Source organism: Mobula birostris, chromosome X, assembly GCF_030028105.1.
Source record: "Mobula birostris isolate sMobBir1 chromosome X, sMobBir1.hap1, whole genome shotgun sequence".
Classification (NCBI taxonomy): Eukaryota; Metazoa; Chordata; class Chondrichthyes; order Myliobatiformes; family Myliobatidae; genus Mobula; species Mobula birostris.
In genome coordinates this window covers 79,506,287-79,526,732 of record NC_092402.1, presented here as the reverse complement: position 1 = coordinate 79,526,732, position 20,446 = coordinate 79,506,287, and the positions used below count along the sequence as shown (strand labels likewise).

The following is a 20,446-nucleotide window of genomic DNA, read 5'->3' as shown; positions in this document are numbered from 1 at the left end:
TAAACTTTTCACCTTTCACCCTTAACCCATGACCTTTGGTTGTCATACCTCCAAACCTCAGTGGAAAAAGCCTGATTGCATTTACCCTATCTCAACTCCTCGTTATTTTGTATGTCTCTATCAAACCTCCTCTCAATCTTCCATGTTCTAAAAACAACACCAGTTGTAGTCGAAAGTGCCCATGGAGGACACCTCGGAGGAAGCACGGATATAGAGTGGGATTACAAGTGTGTTTAAGGAAACGGGATTTTAATCTCCCTATGCCGACCATCTTGCTGGCGAACGTGCAGTCATCAGAGGGACATTAGGACCGTGTGTGTCCTTTGTTTCACGGAATCTTGGAGACGTGTTTCCTGTACACCGTCAGGGTAGATCTATAGAGTCTCTCAAAAGCAGAAGTGGTGGGGGGGGGGGTGTGGTATGCCTCATGATCAACTCTTCTTGGCACACAAATATATCGGTGCTGTCCCAATTCTGCTCACCAGACCTGGAATACCTAGCAGCTAAGTGCCATCCTTTTTACTACCACGGGAGTTCTCCCGGGTCATTTTGGTAGCAGTTTACATTCCTTCTCAGGCCAATGTCAAGCAGGCTTTAGATGATCTGAGCAATGGGATCAACATGCACGAAACAGTGCAGCCTAATGCCTTCACCATTGTTCTGGGAGATTTTAACCAGCCCAGTCTGAAAAAAATCGCTAAGCAACTACCATTAACAAATGTCTTGCAATACCAGTGGAAACAACACACTGGACCATTGTTACACCACCATGAAGAGTGCCTACTGTGCTATTCCACACCCTCACTTCGGGAAGTCTGATCACCTGGCTGTACTTCTACTCCCTGAGTATAGGCAGAGACTGAAGACTGCGGCACCAGTAGTGAGGACCAAGAAGGTATGGACAAGGGAAGCACAGGAGCGCCTACGGGACTGCTTTGAATTGGTAGATTGGACTGTATTCAGGGATTCATCTTCAAACCTGGATGAGTATGCTGCAGTTGTTATTGACTTCATTAAAGCCTCTGTGGATGAGTGTGTGCTTACAAAGATTTAATGTACATTGCCAAACCAAAAACCGTGGATGAACCAGGAGGTACATTGTCTGCTGAAGGCTAGATCTGTGGCACTCAGGTCTGGCGACCCAGGTCTGCACCAGAAAACCAGGTATGATTTGCAGAGGGCCATTTCAAGGGCAAAGAGACAATTTCAAACTAGTTTGGAGGTGACATTGGATGCACAGCAACTCTGGCAGGGTCTGCAAGACATTACTTCTGACAAAGCGAAACCAAATAGCAAGAATGGCAGCAATGCTTCACTACCAGATGAACTCAACGCCTTCTATGCCTGTTTGAAAAGGAGAATATAGCTACAGCTGTGAAGATCCCTGCTGCACCTGCTGACCCTGTGATCTCCATCTCAGAGGCCGATGTTAGACTGTCTTTAAAGAGAGTGAACCCTCGCGAGGCAGAAGGTCCCGATAGAGTACCTGGTAAGGCTCTGAAAACCTGTGCCAACCAACTAGCGGGAGTATTCAATGACATTTTCAACCTCTCACTGCTATGGGCGGAAGTTCCCACTTGCTTCAAAAAGGCAACAATTATACCAGTGCCTAAGAAGAGTAATGTGGGCTGCCTTAATGACTATCGCCTGGTAGCACTCACATCGACAGTGATGAAATGCTTTGAGAGGTTGGTCATGACTAGACTGAACTCCTGCCTCAGCAAGGACCTGGACCCATTGCAATTTGCCTATCGCCACAATAGGTCAACAGTAGACACAATCTCAATGGCTCTCCACATGGCTTTAGACCACCTGGACAACACAAATACCTACGTCAGGATGCTGTTCATCGACTATAGCTCACCATTTAAAACCATCATTCCCACAATCCTATTGAGAAGTTGCAGAACCTGGGCCTCTGTACCTCCCTCTGCAATTGGATCCCTGACTGCTGCTCGCTGGCGATCAACACTGTTGCACCTCAGGGGTGTGTGTTCAGCCCACTGCTCTACTCTCTTTATACCCCATGACTTTGTGGCTAGGCATAGCTCTAATACCATCTATAAATTTGCTGTTCATACAAACATTGTTGGTGGAATCTCAGATGGTGACGGGAGGGCGTACAGGAGTGAGATATGCCAACTAGTAGAGTGGTGTCACAGCAAAAACCAGGCACTCAACGTCAGTAAGACGAAAGAGCTGATTCTGGACTTCTGGAAGGGTAAGATGAAGGAACACATACCAATCTTCATAGAGGGATCAGAAGTGGAGAGAGTGAGCAGTTTCAAGTTCCTGGGTGTCAAGATCTCTGAGGCTCTAACTTGGTCCCAACACATCAATGCAGTTATAAAGAAGGCAAGACAGCAGCTATACTTCATTAGGAGCTTGATGAGATTTGGTATGTCAACAAATACACTCAAAAACTTCTATAGTTGTACCATGGAGAGGATTCTGACAGGCTGCATCACTGTCTGGTATGGGAAGGCTACTGCACAGGATCAAAAAAAGCTGCAGAAGGTTGTAAATTTAGTTGGCTCCATCTTGGGTACTAGCCTACAAAGTACCCAGGACATCTTCAAGGAGCGGTGTCTCAGAAAGGCAGCGTCTATTATTAAGGACCTCCAACACCCAGGACATGCCCTTTTCTCACTGTTACCATCAGGTAGGAGGTACAGAAGCCTGAAGACACCCATTCAGCGATTCAGGAACAGCTTCTTCCCCTCTGCCATCCGATTCCCAAATGGACATTGAACCCTTGAACACTACCTCACTTTTTTAGTATCTATTATTTCTGATCTTTGCACAATTTTTAATCTATTCAATATTCGTATACTGTAATTGATTTGCTTATTATTTTTTTCTTCTATATTAATTATTGCATTGAACTGCTGCTGCTAAGTTAACAAATTTCATGACTCATGCCGGTGATAATAAACCGGATTCTGATTCCATAAATTCAGTTGTCGGGTTCACTGCGCATGTTCTCAGTACTTTTTTTGGTATTTCTTCCCATGCTGCCTTTTCCACAATTTCAGCTGCAAATGCATTTCCATGGCTTTCCATTGTGGTCATTTTGGAGTGACTTCTACATTTTAATACGCAAGTTTCTGATGTCAGTTGTGTAACATTGATAAGTCCCTGTACTAGTTGGCGATTCTTGATTTGGGTTCCTACAGCTGTACGAAACCCACTTTGTCTCCATGAGCTTCCAAATTCATGAACAATTCCAAGAACATATCGGGATTCAGTGGTATTTCTGCCAACTTACAGGCTTTAATTAGAGCTTTCAGTTCTGCCTGTTGCACATGGATACCAGGAACAGTGCTTCTTGAGTACAACAGGACACTCAAAGCTGCAGCTGTGGTTAAGAAAGCATACGTTGCATTGGCCTTCATCAATTGTGGGATTGAGTTTAGGAGCTGAGAGGTAATGTTGCAGCTATATAGGACCTTGGACAGACACCATTCAGAGTACTGTGCTCAGTTCTGGTTGCCTCACTATAGGAAGGATATGGAAACCATAGAAAGGGTGCAGAGGAGATGCAGAGAGTAGTGAGTCCGTGGAATGAGCTTCTGGCGATGGTGGTGGAGGTCGATATGATAGGGTCTTTTAAGAGACTCCTGGACTGGTATTTTCTAAGGTAGGGACATTTTCGGCACAGCTTTGTGGGCCGAAGGGCCTGTATTGTGCTGTAGGTTTTCTGTTTCTAACACTACAATTCCAGAGACAACAGTCCGTCCAGTCATTCCTCTCTCAATCGTTGAGCCATCAGTGTACAGAATAAGAACTTCGGCAGGGTAATAACCAACAGGATGCTGTTGGGCTCCATGTTTTTGAGTTAACACTGCAATCATGTCTTTCTCATTGACATACCTGTTTACCTGTACCAGGGATTCTTAAAGCAGGTGCAGTACACAATGTCGGCTTTAAAGTTTGGAACGCTTTCAGTTGTTTACATTGTGTCACCGGATCATCGGAGCACTTTCTGCCTTTCAGCAGATTGTTGACTGGGCAAAAATTGATGTTAGCTTGTCAGTATGGTGATTAGCAATAGTTGCATGTTCAGTCCTACATGTCTTTGCTCCCTTGGCCTTTATTGGAGCAAGCTGTGACATAGCTGCCATTCTTGTTTCATCACTGCCATCCTTGTTTCATCACTGCCATCCTTGTTTCATCACTGCCATCCTCAGTTGAGCTGCTAGAGGCCGCTGTGGAGTTCATGTCATATCCATCCTATAGTTCTTTGGAGGACGGTCCATTGTAGAGGGATGTCTCCCAAGGATAGGCGTAGTTAGAAGCATCACTGGCAGATTATCCACTTGAGATCCCTGCAGGACTTTCCCAACATTGCTTCAGGTTGCATTGAAGCTCCATATAATGCACTTTGAGTTTATTGTATACTTCACATTTCTTTCCTCATCGATTAGTAAATAATTTTACTTGCCCTGTTAATTTTTTCATTCTCTCAGTTAACTCAGAAATTTGATTCTGAAACCATCTGTGTTTTCTTATCTTTAACTCGAACATTTCAGGTTTTTCCTTTTCCTCAGGCATTCTGTGAATCTTATCATATGCCTTCTTAGTAAATGTAATATTGCTAGTATTTTTCAATCATATTTTGTCATTAATTTTATCAACCTGAGATGTTTTATTCAGGTAAGAGCTCAGTTAAACAACTTTGACCATTGTCTTAATTCAATCTTGTGTAACACTTAATTTGTATATACTTTTGATTACTTTGACCACAATCTGAAATATTAATAGATTGTGCAACCGAAGCTTCAATAGATTATTCTGCAATCAAAGTTTTTCTTCCACACTCTACCGGCTTGTATGGCTGAACCCAATATTAATTTCAGTGCTCGTCTTGATTTTTACAGATCTGTTTCTTCAAAATAATAACGTGGTAGTTTCCTCACTCCTAGTTTCATCAGATGATGTATTGAAGCCAGAACTTAGGTTTTCTCTCAGACAATTTGTGACTAGGAGCAGCTCTTGAATTTCTGTGACTATCCTGCTGCTGACAATGCCAGATTGTTGGATTGTGATGTTTTTGGTCCAAATTTCTTTCGGAAGTCAAGAATGAGGCATAAAACTTGTTGTTTCATGATGGCTTTGTTGAGTGCTAATAGAAAAAAGAGAACTGGAAACAGTACAGGAGTCTAAGAACAAAAAGGGGAGGAAGGGAAAGAATAAAGGCTAAAACATGGCAAGCTTGTGTGTTCAGTTCTTTTTTATACCTTGGGCGAGAAACATTCCATTCAAATTTGTAGTAAAGAGTTAACCAATCAGATTGCCCCTATTCAAATAATGTGATATCAAGAGAAGCTTCTAGAATCATGCAAAGAACTGTACCCACTATGGGAACACAATGAACAATTGCATATACATGCAGTGACCACTAAGAAATATACTAAGCAGTTACATGTACATAAGTAGTAATGTAAAATACAAGCAGGAGTAAACTGTTAAAATGCTCAGTAAATAACAAGCAGTCTAATGCAACAGTGGTCAACAACTGCGGCCTTCTAAGGCAGAAAGCTGTAAAGACTTGGAGCTTTTTTGGTAAAAGTAAACATTTATTTACCAAAATCCTAAATAATTGAATTAAATTTCAGTGTTTACAGGCAAATTTTCTGTCATCTCTCTTCAAAAATCTTATCTCTCCCTTCATTCTGCAATTATACTTAACAAAACCATTGATCTTCCAGAATTAATGAGGACAATAATTGCACTTCATTTCTGTGACAAATTGACAACATAACAAATTATTTAAGTTTCTGCTTCCGTTTCCTACTCAGGTGCAAAAAGTGCAGGACTGTCTTCCATAAGGCTTGCAAGGCTGCCATCCAATCGTGTCCACGCTGTGTGCGCAAACAGAAGTACCTGGAGTATAAAATGGAGCATTAGCTGTTGGTCTGCATCAAGCATCATGTGCATGGGAGTGAGGATGCAAGCTGCCTACCATGTGCAGCCCTTTCCCTGAATTCCTGCAATTTATGGACAATGTAAATTCTGGGTTGATGTGAAATAATTTTATTATAGTTGATTCTACAGTCGCAAACTTCTCGTTCACTTAATTTTGAGAAACAGCAAATACAAAATGAATGCAACGCTTTGCCTTGATATAGACTGCCTGCTGCTACATTGCAAACTCACTCACTGGCGCTGTTAAACTAGTTCATCTTCTAGATTTCCAGCTCTTTTTAATATATATATATATATATTTAAATCACTTTTAAATGCATATGCCTTTGTTCAAACATGTAAACTACATCAGTTTGTGGGAATATAAAATGTACATTGCATGTATAGTAATGTACTGTATTCATCTGCAAAATTAACTGTAAAGATTTACTAAAATTTGCTGTTTTAAGCTACATTTTGCAAACTAATCCTTGTAAATAGACAAAATACTTAAAATTTCACCCTTACAGCAGACTGTCCATTGCATTTTAATATTCATTCCAAAAGGGTGTAAGCACTTTCTTTCTTGTTTAAACCTGACAAGGTTTCACTTCTTTTTGCAATTTGATTACTGATGATTAACATATCATTCAGTAGCTGGATTCTTTTTAACATCATCTTATAAAACTTTCAGTTAATACAACTTAAATCTATTCATGAAATTGCTATTTTCCAGTCTGAGTTTAGGCCAATTTGGATGAGAAACTGCTAAGTACTAAACTGTTAAAGTAACTAGTAAAATCAAGAACATCCAAAATAAAAGTTTATAAAACCTAACACTTGTATTTGTACAGTATCTTGCTTTTGTTTGCAACATAATGCTAATCATTCCTTCCCATTTACAGACATTCCATTGCTTATAAATGTAATTAATTACAATAGTTAAAGTCTGAGATATGCGCAGGTTCACCAAAAATAATTCTGAAAACAAACTTTTGCAGCGCTGGAGTATTTTAGGGCACAGATTCAAGTGCAACAAAACTTCGAATGCCTCAATACTTCCCTAGGTTTATTACAGTTCATGTTACAAAGCAGTATAGCATTAGTTGCTGCTTGCAGTCTTCCAACTGTAGCAGGGTTTAACAGCCATATAATAATTTTTGTACGTGTTTTTGTATATCAGTATTTTTTTGCATTATATACCTTATGATTTTCATCAGAATCAGACATTGACTAAATTTACTAAACACTGGCTCAATGGTCTTTTCTATTTTCTTAAGAACAGAATATTGTCAAACTATATGATTTTTTAAAAATGTGCCAATAAAGTTTGAGAGCCTTATTTAAATTCAGAAGTGCTTGAGTGTCTGGTCAACGTAAGTGTAACTTTTTAGTTTTTGGTAAATAATATAACATGATCAGATTTCTGCTATTTGGACTGCTTTAATCATCTCAAAGTACTTGTGCAAATATGTAGTTTCAGCTCCCTTGGATGAAATTAATAAATGACAAAGGTTTAGTGGATGGTCAGTCTTTCTTTTCTGCCTGAACCCTCTTTCTATTTATCGACTTTTTCGTGCTGTCTTTCTCTCAACATCATTCCCTCACCCCTCCTTTTCTTCCTCCCTTCCTTTCTACTCTGTCACATTTTTCTCTTCCTCTTTTGGCTTTTGTGCCATGTATTTTCTGCCAGTGCTTGTTCCCTTTTTCCATTCTGTGAATTAAATGGAAAACCCTTTGCTCCTTGGTGCCCTGGCCCTCTTACTCCCTGTTGAAATGAGCAGTTAGTCACATTTATTTCCAAAGTTGAAGTTATTTAGATTTTGTGGTTTAATGTTAACCATCTGAACTCCTGGTTATGTTTATGGGCAAGAATATACACATTATTTGGCATAATTCATAAAATTTATTTAAAGCACGGCATGGAAAAATTTGAGAATTATATATTGTGCTTTGCTCCTGTAACACACAGACAGGTACATTGGTCCTTTGTACCTGTTTGAACAAAAGATTAAAACTACGCAGGAAATGTCAGCTTTCATGATCAATGTTAGGATGTGCAAAGGTCAGTGTTGTCTGGGAGAGGTCTGATGTTTCTTTGCTTATCCTTACAGTGGATTTTGAGGATTTTGTGGTGATAGCTTGGTATTTTTTCCAGTTGCCTTGAGATCATCACAACATTCAATGTCTGCTTACACCAAGAGCTAGCTCCTCTTTCTAGCTGTTGAAGGGAAGATCCACTCCAGTGGGATTCGTCTCTTGACAACATTTTTGGAGTTCGGCTTTGTCTTAACAAGCACCTTGTTTCATTGGGGGGGGGGGGGGTCAGGCAAAATGTATCATGGCAATACCACAAGTCCAAGAACTGCTCACCTGTTCCGAGTGAAGAATGACGAAGGTGTCTACCTCACCCATGCCAATGACTGGCACACTGAATAGTGAATGGACAACCTCATGACAGTTCTGAGTTCTTGAAGATGTATAAAGGCATTTATACCAGTATGTCGTATTGCATTGTTTTGTGAGAAGAGCTTAGCATATTTAAGACTGTTCTCTTTGGAAAAGAGGTTAAAATTAATCTAATAGAATGTGAAGGATGGTAATACCAAGAATATAGAGGAAGTCTGTTCTTTCTTGTAAGTTTAACATTTATCCATAAAATTGGATATAGATATTTGAAGATAAGGAACCTACATGGCCAAACCAGGCACAAAATGCAGGGATGTAGATTTTTTAACTGAAGTGACAAAGCAGTGGTAAGAAGCTGCAGTCTCTGATTTTATATTACAAAAAGATATTTGTGGGGGGTGGAGAAAGATCAAAAATGATGAATCTAAACTGATAGATTATCAGAAAACTTTAAACGAGCAGTGACCTCGTATAAAAACATTAAGGTTATGAAGATTTCTAAACTGAATAAATATGGGGAAAATGTGTTCAGGTGAGGGACTATGAAACCTGGACCCGTAAATACTGTATAGTAACTAAAAACCAATAATGAATTCAAGAACAATTTCTGTAGAAAATGGTTTGGAACGTGAAATTTCTACCACAAGGAACAGTTGAAAGGGGCAACTCTGAAATCTTTGTTGATGGATGTTCACTTTCAGAGCCAAAGGGAGCTTTGTATTTTTTTTGCCAAGATCAGCTTTCTAAACACTAGTAGTTGTGAGCATCTCAAGAGCAACATGTTTTTGAATAAGTTCAACTTCCAGCCAATATTTCCTGTTTAGATTTTGGTTGTAAATGGGAGCCAGTCTTCAGCTCTTAACATAAGCAGTAATAAGTTTGAAGTTAAAAGCACAGCTTTGCAAACAAGCACTGTCTATATAGCAGACTTGCTGGCTCACAGCACCTGGGCTTATTACTGAAGAAGTACAGTATAAGACAATGTTATTTAATTTGGCTTGCTTCAAACTAGACAACACTGGCAAAGTTGTTTAGTTCAAGGAAGCTTGCAGACTATAGTGATATTATCATTATTTCGATAGCCGATGTATTAATAGTTGGAAGATTTGTGTACTCAGAGGCATCTTTACAGCATTAATTGTGGGTACCTGGGATCTCTGTCTTCAAAAGCTTTTAGACTGTGTTAAAAGGTATCTGAAAGAATTTCATGTGGCAAAGAAATAGTATAAATTTAGAGAGCAGTTCAGGCATTTTAAGAGTTGTCCAGGAACATCAAGAAGCCTGACAGAAACCCTGGGCGAACTAGGATCCACTCCTCTGTTTTCAATTTCTGCAACAGGTGACTGTGACTGGTGGGTATGTCTTTTTTAGCTTACAGAAATTGTACCTGTGATTTAGAAACTATTTGACAATTGGAAATCTTTTGAGTTTTAAATGTGTTTTAAGAATTGTATTTAGATTTAAATGTGTATCACTGAAAATATAAGAACTATATTTAAGCTACTTTGTTAAATGAAAATACCTTCTCGGTAGGGAGGAGGGACCCACTGCTTGAATCGTAGGTATTGACAGCTAAACTCGCCATGAAGAATAAATCGGGAAGTGAACAAGTCTTTGAATATTGGGTAGTTACAGTATAATTTCCCTTTAGTGAGGGTACTCATGGCTTTTTATATCCAATAGGGCTTAAAGTCTTCACTTGAGTTTAGAACTTCATGGTCAACAAACCCATTGCTATCACATTGTAAGATGAGCTGGATGAATACAGAGGGGAAAGATGTATAAATAGGATAGGGTGAAATTTAATGGGGAGAGGCATATTTAGAGCATAAATACTGTGGCCAATATTGGACCAAATAATTTTAGTCTGTTAATATATATTCTTAAGAGCAAGGGCAGAGGAAGTGTTGATATTCTACAGAAATCTGAGGTGCTTTTTTATTTTTTTTTACTATTTGACTATCAAATTGTTTTGCAATCATGCTGTTATTTTTTAATAAATTATGTGGATGCCTAATGACAAACAATTCCACACGTTGCAATGAAGCATCACATGATGTTGGATCAGAGTTTTGCCCAGTCATATTTTACATCTCACTTTTTTTCCAAGAACAAGTTCTCAACATTAATTTTAAATTACATTCAGGGGAAAAAAGTGTACAATGCTATGCTAAAGTCTTAGGCACATATATATACTGTAGCTAGGGTGCCTAAGATTTTTGCATAGTACTGCAGTAATTTTATGTATTGCACTGTACTGCTACTAAAAAAAATCATGAGATGTCTGAGTGATGATAAAACTGATTCTGATATGTGTGTCTATTGTGGACTGAGGGGGGAAAGGGGGCAGGGAGTGCCAGAGAGACATTTCTGTAAAGATCAATAAACCTATTGTTTAGAATCAAACAACCTAGCCTGGTGTTGAACTTGGTGTGTCTGCATGCACACCACCAGCCTGGTCATGGCACTCCTCTGCCACCTGTCCCACATACCATCCACGCTCCACCCTCTCCATTCCCAACATCCTTTGCTCCCCCATCAGATTTACAAACTCGTTCTCCGCTCCACGTTGACAAATACAGTACTGTGCAGAAGTCTTGGGCACGCAAGCTATATATATGTGCCTATGACTTTAGCACAGTACTGTATGTACATACAAAGTTTAACTGTTCAGTCTACTTCAGGATTAATGTCTATTTTACCAGAAAACTGTTACTACTCTATTAACAAAAAATGTTTGCAGATTTGCTTAGAAAAAATGTTAATGACTAGAATGTCACAATATCATAGTTGTTCATTTGACTAAAGCATGTGCTTTTCTGCAGCTATTTCTGCCCTCACTTGCAGAAGTATGTAGGACAGTTCACTTTTTTGACATGTAATAATTAATCATGTCCATTAATTTCAGCGTACACATTCCCTGACAATTTAATAAAATTAACTTGCAAGCAATTTTTTTTTAAAAAGTGCAAAAAAAGCATGTAGCCTGCATCCCAGCTTTGATTCTTCATTACTTTCTTTGCTTTTAGAAGTGAGTTATTCAGACACACAAGTCACCCTTCTGATGTCAAATTGTGCCCGAGAAAATTGTGGCACAACATTGCCAAAGTCAAAACCACCATGATTGCTTCCTGTTAGAAACATTTTCTGACACCCCCATCTTCTCCCTCCTCGATATATTATGCTGTTATGTTGAACACATTTGTATACCTCAACCAGCAGTCTCTCACCAGCAGTCTACCTTTACATTTTAGCCACAAGAGATTCTGCAGATGCTGGAAATATTGAGCAACACACACAAAATGGTGGAGGAACTCAGAAAATCAGACAGCATCTATGGAGGTAAATAAAACTATGTGTTATCTTTGCATTATTGTCATCTTTGCTTCTATGACAACTCCGCTACATCATCTGCATCTTAATAACTCACTCCCCCCCCACCCACCCCCCCAAGGGCTTCCTAGCTTCTCCAAAGCGTACATTTGTTTTAAGTGAATGCTAAAACTGTTGATCCTGTTGCATCCTCCATGCCCAGCCCTTGTTGACTTCCAAAGGATCCCATTTCATGAAATTGAGTCACAGATAAGCAGTGAAACAGATCCTCCCACTCACCAAGTTCTGCATAACCATCAACCACCATCAACACCAATGCTGCATTCGACCCATTTTATATTCCTCATATTCTCAACAACCTCCCTTAGATCTTTCCATTCACCTACACACAAGGGGCAACTTACAATGATCAATTAATGTGCCGATGTGCACATCTTTGAGATGGGAGAGGCAACAGGACCAACTGCATGAAACCCATGCATATACTGAAGGTGCAATCTTCATGCAGTCATCACCTCAGGTTAGTGAGGATTGAACCTATGTTTCTGACACTGTGAGGCAGCAGTTCTACCAACTGCATCACTGTGTCTCTTAGTGCATCAGTTGCAAAATCATTAAATATGAAAATTAAGTTGTTTGAGAACTATATTCACGTACACTTTCGATGAGTTGTACCTGCATGTTCTCAATATTTATTGCTTATTTATTATTTCATCTTTTGTGTTTGCACAGTTTGGTGTCTTTTGCACACTGGTTGTTTGTCGTTCATTAATTCTACTGTATTTATTGCGAATGCCCACATGAAAATGAATCTCAGGGTTGTATATAGTGACATGTATGTACTTTGATAATAAATTTACTTTTGAACTTTGAGTTTTGACGTAATTTTGTTGGAACAATTTGCTTAAAGCAAAGTTAACATTAGCCTGTATTATATGAGCAGATTGGAATGTGAATCATTGTGCATCAGTGTTCGTGTCAATATCTCGTTAAATATTGTCTACAGTAGGATGGAGCCCCTCCCCTCATCTCTGTTAAAATAAATTAATCACTAATTAATGGATATAAGAATAAATGAAATAGAAGCAGGAGTTAGGGCATTCAGCCCCTCTCATCTGCTCCACAATTCACTAAGATCATGACTGATATTTTACCTTGGTTTCTCGGTACCTCTTGATTCCTTTAATATCCCAAAATATATAATCTCTGTGATAGTTACATGAAGTGGTTGACTCTTCAGAGGCCTTTCCTTCTGGAGGTTTCCATAGATTTTTTAGCTTCTCAGGGAAGCAATTTCTCTTCATCTCAGTCCTGAATGTTGAATCTCTTATAGAAATATAGAAAACTTACAGCACAATACGGAACCTTCAGCCCACAAAGCTGTGCCGAACATGTACGTACTTAAGAAATTACCTAGGGTTACCCATAGCCCTCTTTTTTTCTAAGCTTCATGTACCTATCCAGGAGTCTCTTAAAAGACCCTATTGTATCCGCCTCCACCACCATCGCCAGCAGCCCATTCCACGCATTCACCACTCTCTGCGGGGGGAGAAAAACTTACCCCTGATATATCTCCTGTACCTACTTCAAGCACCTTAAAAATGTGCCCTCTCATGTTAGCCATTTCAACCCTGGGAAAAAGCCTCTGACAATCCACAGGATCAATGACTCTCATCATCTTCTACACCTCTGTCAGGTCACCTCTCATCCTCCGTCGCTCCAAGGGGAAAAGGCCAAGTTCATTCAACCTATTCTCATAAGGCATGCTCCCCAATCTAGGCAACATCCTTGCAAATCTCCCCTTCCTATCTTAAGACTGAGCTCTGGTTCTTGATACCTCAGTTCGGGGATCCATCAATTCCACATCTACCTCGCTGACGATCAACACTGGTGCACCTCAGGGGTGTGTGCTTAGCCCACTGCTCTACTCTCTATATACACATGACTGTGTGGATAGGCATAGCTCAAATGCCATCTATAAATTTGCTGACAATACAACCATTGTTGGTAGAATCTCTGGTGGTGATGAGAGGGTGTACAGGAGTGAGATATGTCAACTGGTGGAGTGGTGCCACAGCAACAACCAGGCATTCAATGTCAGTAAGACAAAAGAGCTGATTGTGGACTTCAGGAAGGGTAAGATGAAGGAACACATACTAATCCTCATAGAGGGGTCAGAAGTGGAGAGAGTGAGCAGTTTCAAGTTCCTGGGTGTCAAGATCTCTGAGGATCTAACTTGGTCCCAACACATCAATGCAATTATAAAGAAGGCAAGACAGCAGCTATACTTCATTAGGAGTTTGATGAGATTTGGTATGTCAACAAATACACTCAAAAACTTCTATAGTTGTACCATGGAGAACATTCTGGCAGGCTGCATCACTGTCTGGTATGGAGGGGCTATTGCACAGGATCAAAAAAAGCTGCAGAAGGTTGTAAATTTAGTTGGCTCCATCTTGAGTACTAACCTACAAAGTACCCAGGACATTTTCAGGGAGCGGTGTCTCAGAAAGGCAGCGTCCATTATTAAGGACCTCCAGCACCCAGGGCATGCCTTTTTCTCACTGTTACCATCAGGTAGGAGGTACAGAAGCCTGAAGGCACACACTCAGCGATTCAGGAACAGCTTCTTTCCCTCGCCATCCGATTCCTAAATGGACATTGAATCTTTGGACACTACCTCACTTACTTTTTAAATATACAGTATTTCTGTCTTGCACATTTAAAAAAATCTATTCAATATACATAATTGATTTACTTAATTATTTTATTATTATTTTTTCTCTCTCTGCAAGATGATGTATTGCATTGAAGTGCTGCTACTAAGTTAACAAATTCCATATCACATGCCGGTGATGATAAACCTGATTATGATTCTGACCTTGGCAAACTGCAGAATTTTCTTATGCTTCACCAAGATCTTCTGTTATATTTTGTTAATTTAAGAGAAGTTGGCCTAAAATGGTTAATCTCTCCTCATATGACAAAGCTGACATCATAGGAAGCAATCTGGTAAACTCTTATTGTACCTGTGCAATCCTTCCTTACATGGAAAAACCAGACTTGAACACAATATTCCATATGCAATCTCACCAGGGCCTAACATAATGGAAACCCCCATTCTTATATTCAAATCCTCTTGTATTAAAGGACAATGCACTGTTTATTTTCTTAAATTGCTTGCAATCCTCCATATAAATCTTCATTTATTCATGACATTCAGATAACTCTAAACACACTATCCAATTTCTTACCATCTAAAAAATAGCTGATATTTTTCAGCCAAAAGGTAGCGTAGCGATTAGTGCGACGCTATTAGATCTTGGGGCATCTGAGTTCAGAGTTCAATCCTAGCGTCCTCTGTAAAGAACTTGTACATCTTCCCTGTGGAATGCATGAGTTTTCTCCGGGTCCTTTGGTTTCCTCCCTCAGTTGATGATGAGATGAGAGGTGACCTGATAGAGGTGTATGAGATAATGAGATGCATTGATCGTGTGGATAGTCAGAGGCTTTTTCCCAGAGCTGAAATGGTTGCCACAAGAGGACACAGGTTTAAGGTGCTGGGGAGTAGGTACAGAGGAGATGTCAGGGGTAAGTTTTTTTACTCAGAGTAGTGAGTGTGTGGAATGGGCTGCTGGCAACGGTGGTGGAGGCGGATATGATACGGTCTTTTAAGAGACTTTGGGATAGGTACATGGAGCTTAGAAAAATAGAGGACTATGGAGAAGTCTAGTAACTTCTAAGGTAGGGACATGTTTGGCACAACTTTGTGGGCCAAAGGGCCTGTATTGTGCTGTAAGTTTTCTATGTTTCTATTAGTTCAAAGCTGTACTGGGTAGGTTAATTGGTCATTGGAAAAATTGTCCCATGATCAGATTAGGGGTTAAGTCGGAGTTGTCAGGGGTAACTGGGCAGCACGACTTGAAGGGCCGGAAGGGCTTGTTCCATGCTGTATCTCTAAATAATAAATAAAAATAATGAGCTCCCATTTTCCACATCATATTCCATGTGCCTGTCTATGTGCCCCTGAATCTTCACTGCATTCTCATTGCAAATCTTGCAGTCACCTAGTTCTGTATTGTCAATGGGCTTGCATCCCCTCAAATCATTGACATAGAAGATGAACAGCTGACTGTTTTCATTTCTGGATTTTTGAAATTTGTTTGATATATTTTGTTGTTTCACATTGCAAAAGTCTCTTGGAAGTCATGTGGAAAACAAAAAAAAACCTTTTTTTTTAAACAGTGCTGCTTGCTGAGAAGCTCAAGGAGGATGATGACAGCAACATTGGTGTTTTCAAAAGAATTGTTGAGCAATAGAATGCAGGAAATGAGAAGATTGATGGCTGCACTCGTATGCAAAGAAGAAACCCTCCCAAAAAAATGCCCTCATCTACAATTCCTTTCGGGAGTCAGGACCTCAGGGGAACAGAGGGTTGGGGGTTATAATATTATGGGGTGGGTGCTTGGTGTTATGCAGGGTGGGGGCCTGGCTTCAGAATATCAGGAGTGAGTCTGGGATAGGGGTGAAGTTGGTTCAATAGGTTGGTGTGGGGAAGGGCAAAGATGAAAGACCAGGAAAAGGGCTTCCTTACAATGGTATCAACCCAGCTCGGCATTAATAGAAATTACTTATCCTAGAAAATTCTCAGCATTAGTTCCCCCTGAATTTGTCTGGTTGGTCTAATTCTCCCCACAATGCTCCAAAATAATTGTTGCAAAGGGAAAATCAAACAAGATGTGGGTGAGCAAAGATCTGAGTGAAGAACACTTTCTATAAGACCATAAAATATAGCAGAATTAGGTCATTTAGCCCATCAAGTCTTCTCTGCTATTTCATTATGACTGATGCATTTTTCTTCTCAGCTTCAATCCTCTTAGCTTCCACCTTCCCCCCATGCCCTGACCAGTCAAGAGTCTGTCAATCTCTGCCTTAAATATACAAAAAGACTTAGCCTCCATGGCTGCCTGTGGAAACGGATTCCACAGACTCACTACTCTCTGGCTAAAGAAATTCCTCCTTATCTCTGTTCTAAAAGCACACCCCTCTATTCTGACACTGTGTCCTCTGGTCTTCGACACTCCCAACATAGGAAGCATCCTCTCTACATCCACTCTATCAAGGCCTTTCACCACTCATAGGTTTCAATCAAGTCACCCCTCATTCTTCTGAATTCCAATTAATACAGGCCCAGGGCCATCAAATGGTCTTCATATGCCAAGCCTTTTAGTCCTGGAATCATTTTCGTGAGCCTCCTTTGAACCCTCTCCAGTTTCAAGACATCCTTTCTTCGATAAGAGGCCCAAAACTGCTCACAATACTCCAAGTGAGGCCTCACCAGTGCTTTATAAAGTCTCAACATTATATCCTTGCTTTTATATTCTCGTCCTCTGAAATGAATGCTAACTTTGCATTTGCCTTCCTTGCCACTGACTCAACCTGCAAATTAACCTTTAGGGAATCCTACACAAGGACTCCTAGATCCCTTTGTGCCTCAGATTTTTGTATTTTGTCTCCAGTTAGAAAACAATCAATCCTTTCATTTCTTCTACCAAAGTGCATGACCATACACTTCCCAACACTGTATTCCATCTGCCATTTCTTTGCCCTTTCTCTTAATCTAAGTTCTTCTGTCATCTCTCTCTACTCAAGACTACCTGCCCTTCCTCCTATCTTCATATCGTCTGCAAACTTTGCAACAATGCCATCAATTCTGTCATCCAAATCATTGACATGTAATGTAAAAAGAATCCAGCTCATCTGACTTGATTATCTAGACTGCTTGTGATCTATTCTGCACACACCAATCTTTGAATATCAGAGTAGAAGCAGAAGACATCCCTTCAGCTTCTCTAGTCTGCTCTGCCTTTCATGAAAATCATTGCTCATCTGCTCTCTCAAGCACTGCCTTCTCCACATACTCCTAGGTTCCTCTAATGTCCAGAAATCTAATCAATCTCTGCTTTGAATGGACTTCACTACTATAGCCTTTGTCAGTGAAGGAGACCAAAATGATACATGCCAAAGCATATATAAATGTTGTAAAACGTCTTTACTCTTGTACTCAAATTTTCTTACAATGAAGACCTGGCTTCCCAATTGCCTGCTGCACCTGCATGTTGGCTTTATTAGCCCAAATCCAATCTAGTATTTTACCCCAATTCTTTGAACTCTAACCTTATTCTATTTCTTGTGTAACATCTTATATGAAATTTTAATATCCACAGGCTTCTCCTCATCTAGCTACATTTTCAAATAACAAATTAGTGCATCAAACATGATTTCCCTTTCATTAGTCCATGTTGATTCTGCTCCATCATATTATTATTTCCTAAGTGTCTAGAGATGATTAATATCAGCATTTTTCCAATTACCAATGTCAGCTCACAGATTAACCGTTTTCTTCCTGTACCTAATAAAGTGGCCACTGAGTATATGTTCATTGTCTTCTGCTGCTGCAGCCCATCTATTTCAACATGTTGCGAGCTCAGAGACGCTCTTCTGTACACCACAGTTGTAACGTGCAGTTATTTAAGTTACTGTTGCCTTCTTCTCAGCTTGAACAAATCAGACCACTCTCCTCTGACTCCTCTCATTAACAGGGCATTTTTACCCACAGAAGTGCTGCTCATTGGATGTTTTTGTTTTTCACACCGTCCTCTGTAAACTCTAGAGACCGTTGTGTGTGAAAATCCCAGGAGGTCAGCAGTTTCCGAGATACTCAAACCACCCCATCTAGCACCAATAATCATTCCATGATCAAATTCTTATAGATCACATTTCTTCCCCATTCTGGTGTTTGGTCTGAACAACAACTGAGTCTCTTGACCATGTCTGCATGTTTTTATGCATTGAATTATGCCACATGATTAGATATTTGCATTAATGAGCAAGTGTACCACTAAAGTGGCCACTGAGTGTATGTTACACCTTGAACTGCAGGGTGTGGAATAGTCTGCACTCACACTGTGGCCTGTGGGATACATCATTTGTAACCTCTTTGAAAGCCCTAGTTAATGGTCTGTTTCTGTTTTCAAGCCAATTAAGAGTCCAGCGTATTCTCCTATTCCATTGCTCCTGACTACTCCCTTCTTGCTGCTGCCATCAGGAAGGTGGTACAGGAGCCACCAGGTTCATGAACAGTTATTACCTCTAAACCATCAGGCTCTTGAACCAGATTGGATAACTTCACTCACCTGAACACTGAACTGTTCCCACTGAAATGGACTCACTTTCAAGGACTCTTCATCTTATGTTCTAGATATTTATTGCTTATTTATTTATTATTATCATTATATCATTATTTCTTTCTCCCTCTTTTAGTATTTACAGTTTGTTTTTTTTGCACATTGTCCATCCTGTTGGGTGTGGTCTTTCATTGATTCTATTATGTTTCTTTTACTTACAGTGATTGCGAGAAAATGAATCTCAGGGTTGTATATGGTTACAAATATGTACTTTGATAATAAATTTGCTTTGAACTTTGAATGTCAAAAGCTTTCTGAAAATGTAACTGTACAATGTTACAAATGACGGCAGTAACCTCGGCATTGTAAGTTGAATGCTTCTGTGCAATATTGTTGCTCATTGCTTTAATCAAGACATAATTGCCTTGAAGTTACATCATGTAACGTTATATTTGAGTGAAATGTGACTGAAAATGCACATGGAGTGAAATATTAAAACACCCTCTTGCATCACTTTGGAATTTCAACACTTCCTGAAGTGGCTCATGCTTACTCTCCTAATGTTTTCCACAAATAACATTGTTCCTCATTGCACAGGAACATTGTAAAGGTAATTACCCCATGGTGTACCATGTGTAACACTTGTTACTGCTGGGGAAAGAAGATTTACCCTCCCACCTCATATGGGAATCAGTAAGGCAATGGTTCTCATCATGGGCCATGCCAGATTTCGTAGGGACCACAAATAAAAAAAATAAAGTCGGGGTCTATAGGAGTTTCTGAATGGACCATGAGATGTTTATAGTTTTAATTAAATATTACTAAAATATATAAATAAAAAAGCAATGAATATATGTACAATAATTTACTTGGAACCCTGAATGAAATTAATGGGAAAATATGCTGAAAAAGGCAGCCAACTAGCTTAGCCTTGGTGTGTGTGGTGGAGGGAAGGGGGGTTGTGCGGCCCATCAATCGCTATCTCTGCTCCTGTTTGACCACACACAAATCACCGTTTCCACCCTGTGGGACAGCCCCCTAAGCACCACTCCACATCCACCCCTTAATCACAAACTGCAGATCGGATGTGGCTGTCTGGAGCAAGGCCGATCAGTGAGGACATAGGAGGAGGCTGGTTCTGCTTGCCTTCCACTGTGTGTTATGATATTTATAAAACGTGACATGAAGGCTGCAGTTAATGCAGTGGGGTCATCTGCCAGATACAGCTAAACTGCAGAAAGGTGAGAACGCGTGAAGTCTACCACTTTAAAAAAAAGCCTAAAAAGCGAATTTTATTTTTACACCTATATTCACTACTGGTAATTTTTCATGTGAGATTATACTTATTATAATTCATTGACATTCACTAATTTTCTATAGAGCCTACTCACACAATTGTATTGTTACTGTTATAAGATACACACACACAAAGCAATATATATGTATTATAAAATACAATGGCTTGTGCAACGGATGGTGGGAAGATAAAGAGGATTCATTGTTCATTTAAAAAATGCTGTGTCTTACATTTTTTTGCATACACTGTATCATCCATTTGCTTGCAAAAAATTGTGACAATAGCTGTCAACTTCTTCAAATCAAATCCACTT

At 39.7% G+C, this 20,446-nt stretch overlaps 1 protein-coding gene across 3 annotated transcripts in view; it reads left to right on the top strand.

Moving 5' to 3' along the window:
* plekhm1 (pleckstrin homology domain containing, family M (with RUN domain) member 1) overlaps positions 1-19,618 on the top strand; it is a 65,881-nt gene extending 46,263 nt beyond the window's left edge. Inside the window, exons 12-13 of one of the 3 annotated variants that reach the window (XR_011883947.1) lie at positions 11,571-11,658; positions 15,895-19,618. Coding sequence is in view for 2 of the 3 variants with exons in the window: in XM_072249684.1 (XP_072105785.1) it covers positions 5,802-5,910 (109 nt within the window). In the remaining variant the exon portion in view is untranslated. The other 2 variants (XM_072249685.1, XM_072249684.1) reach the window with 2 other exon arrangements.
* Positions 19,619-20,446: the final 828 nt, after the last annotated feature.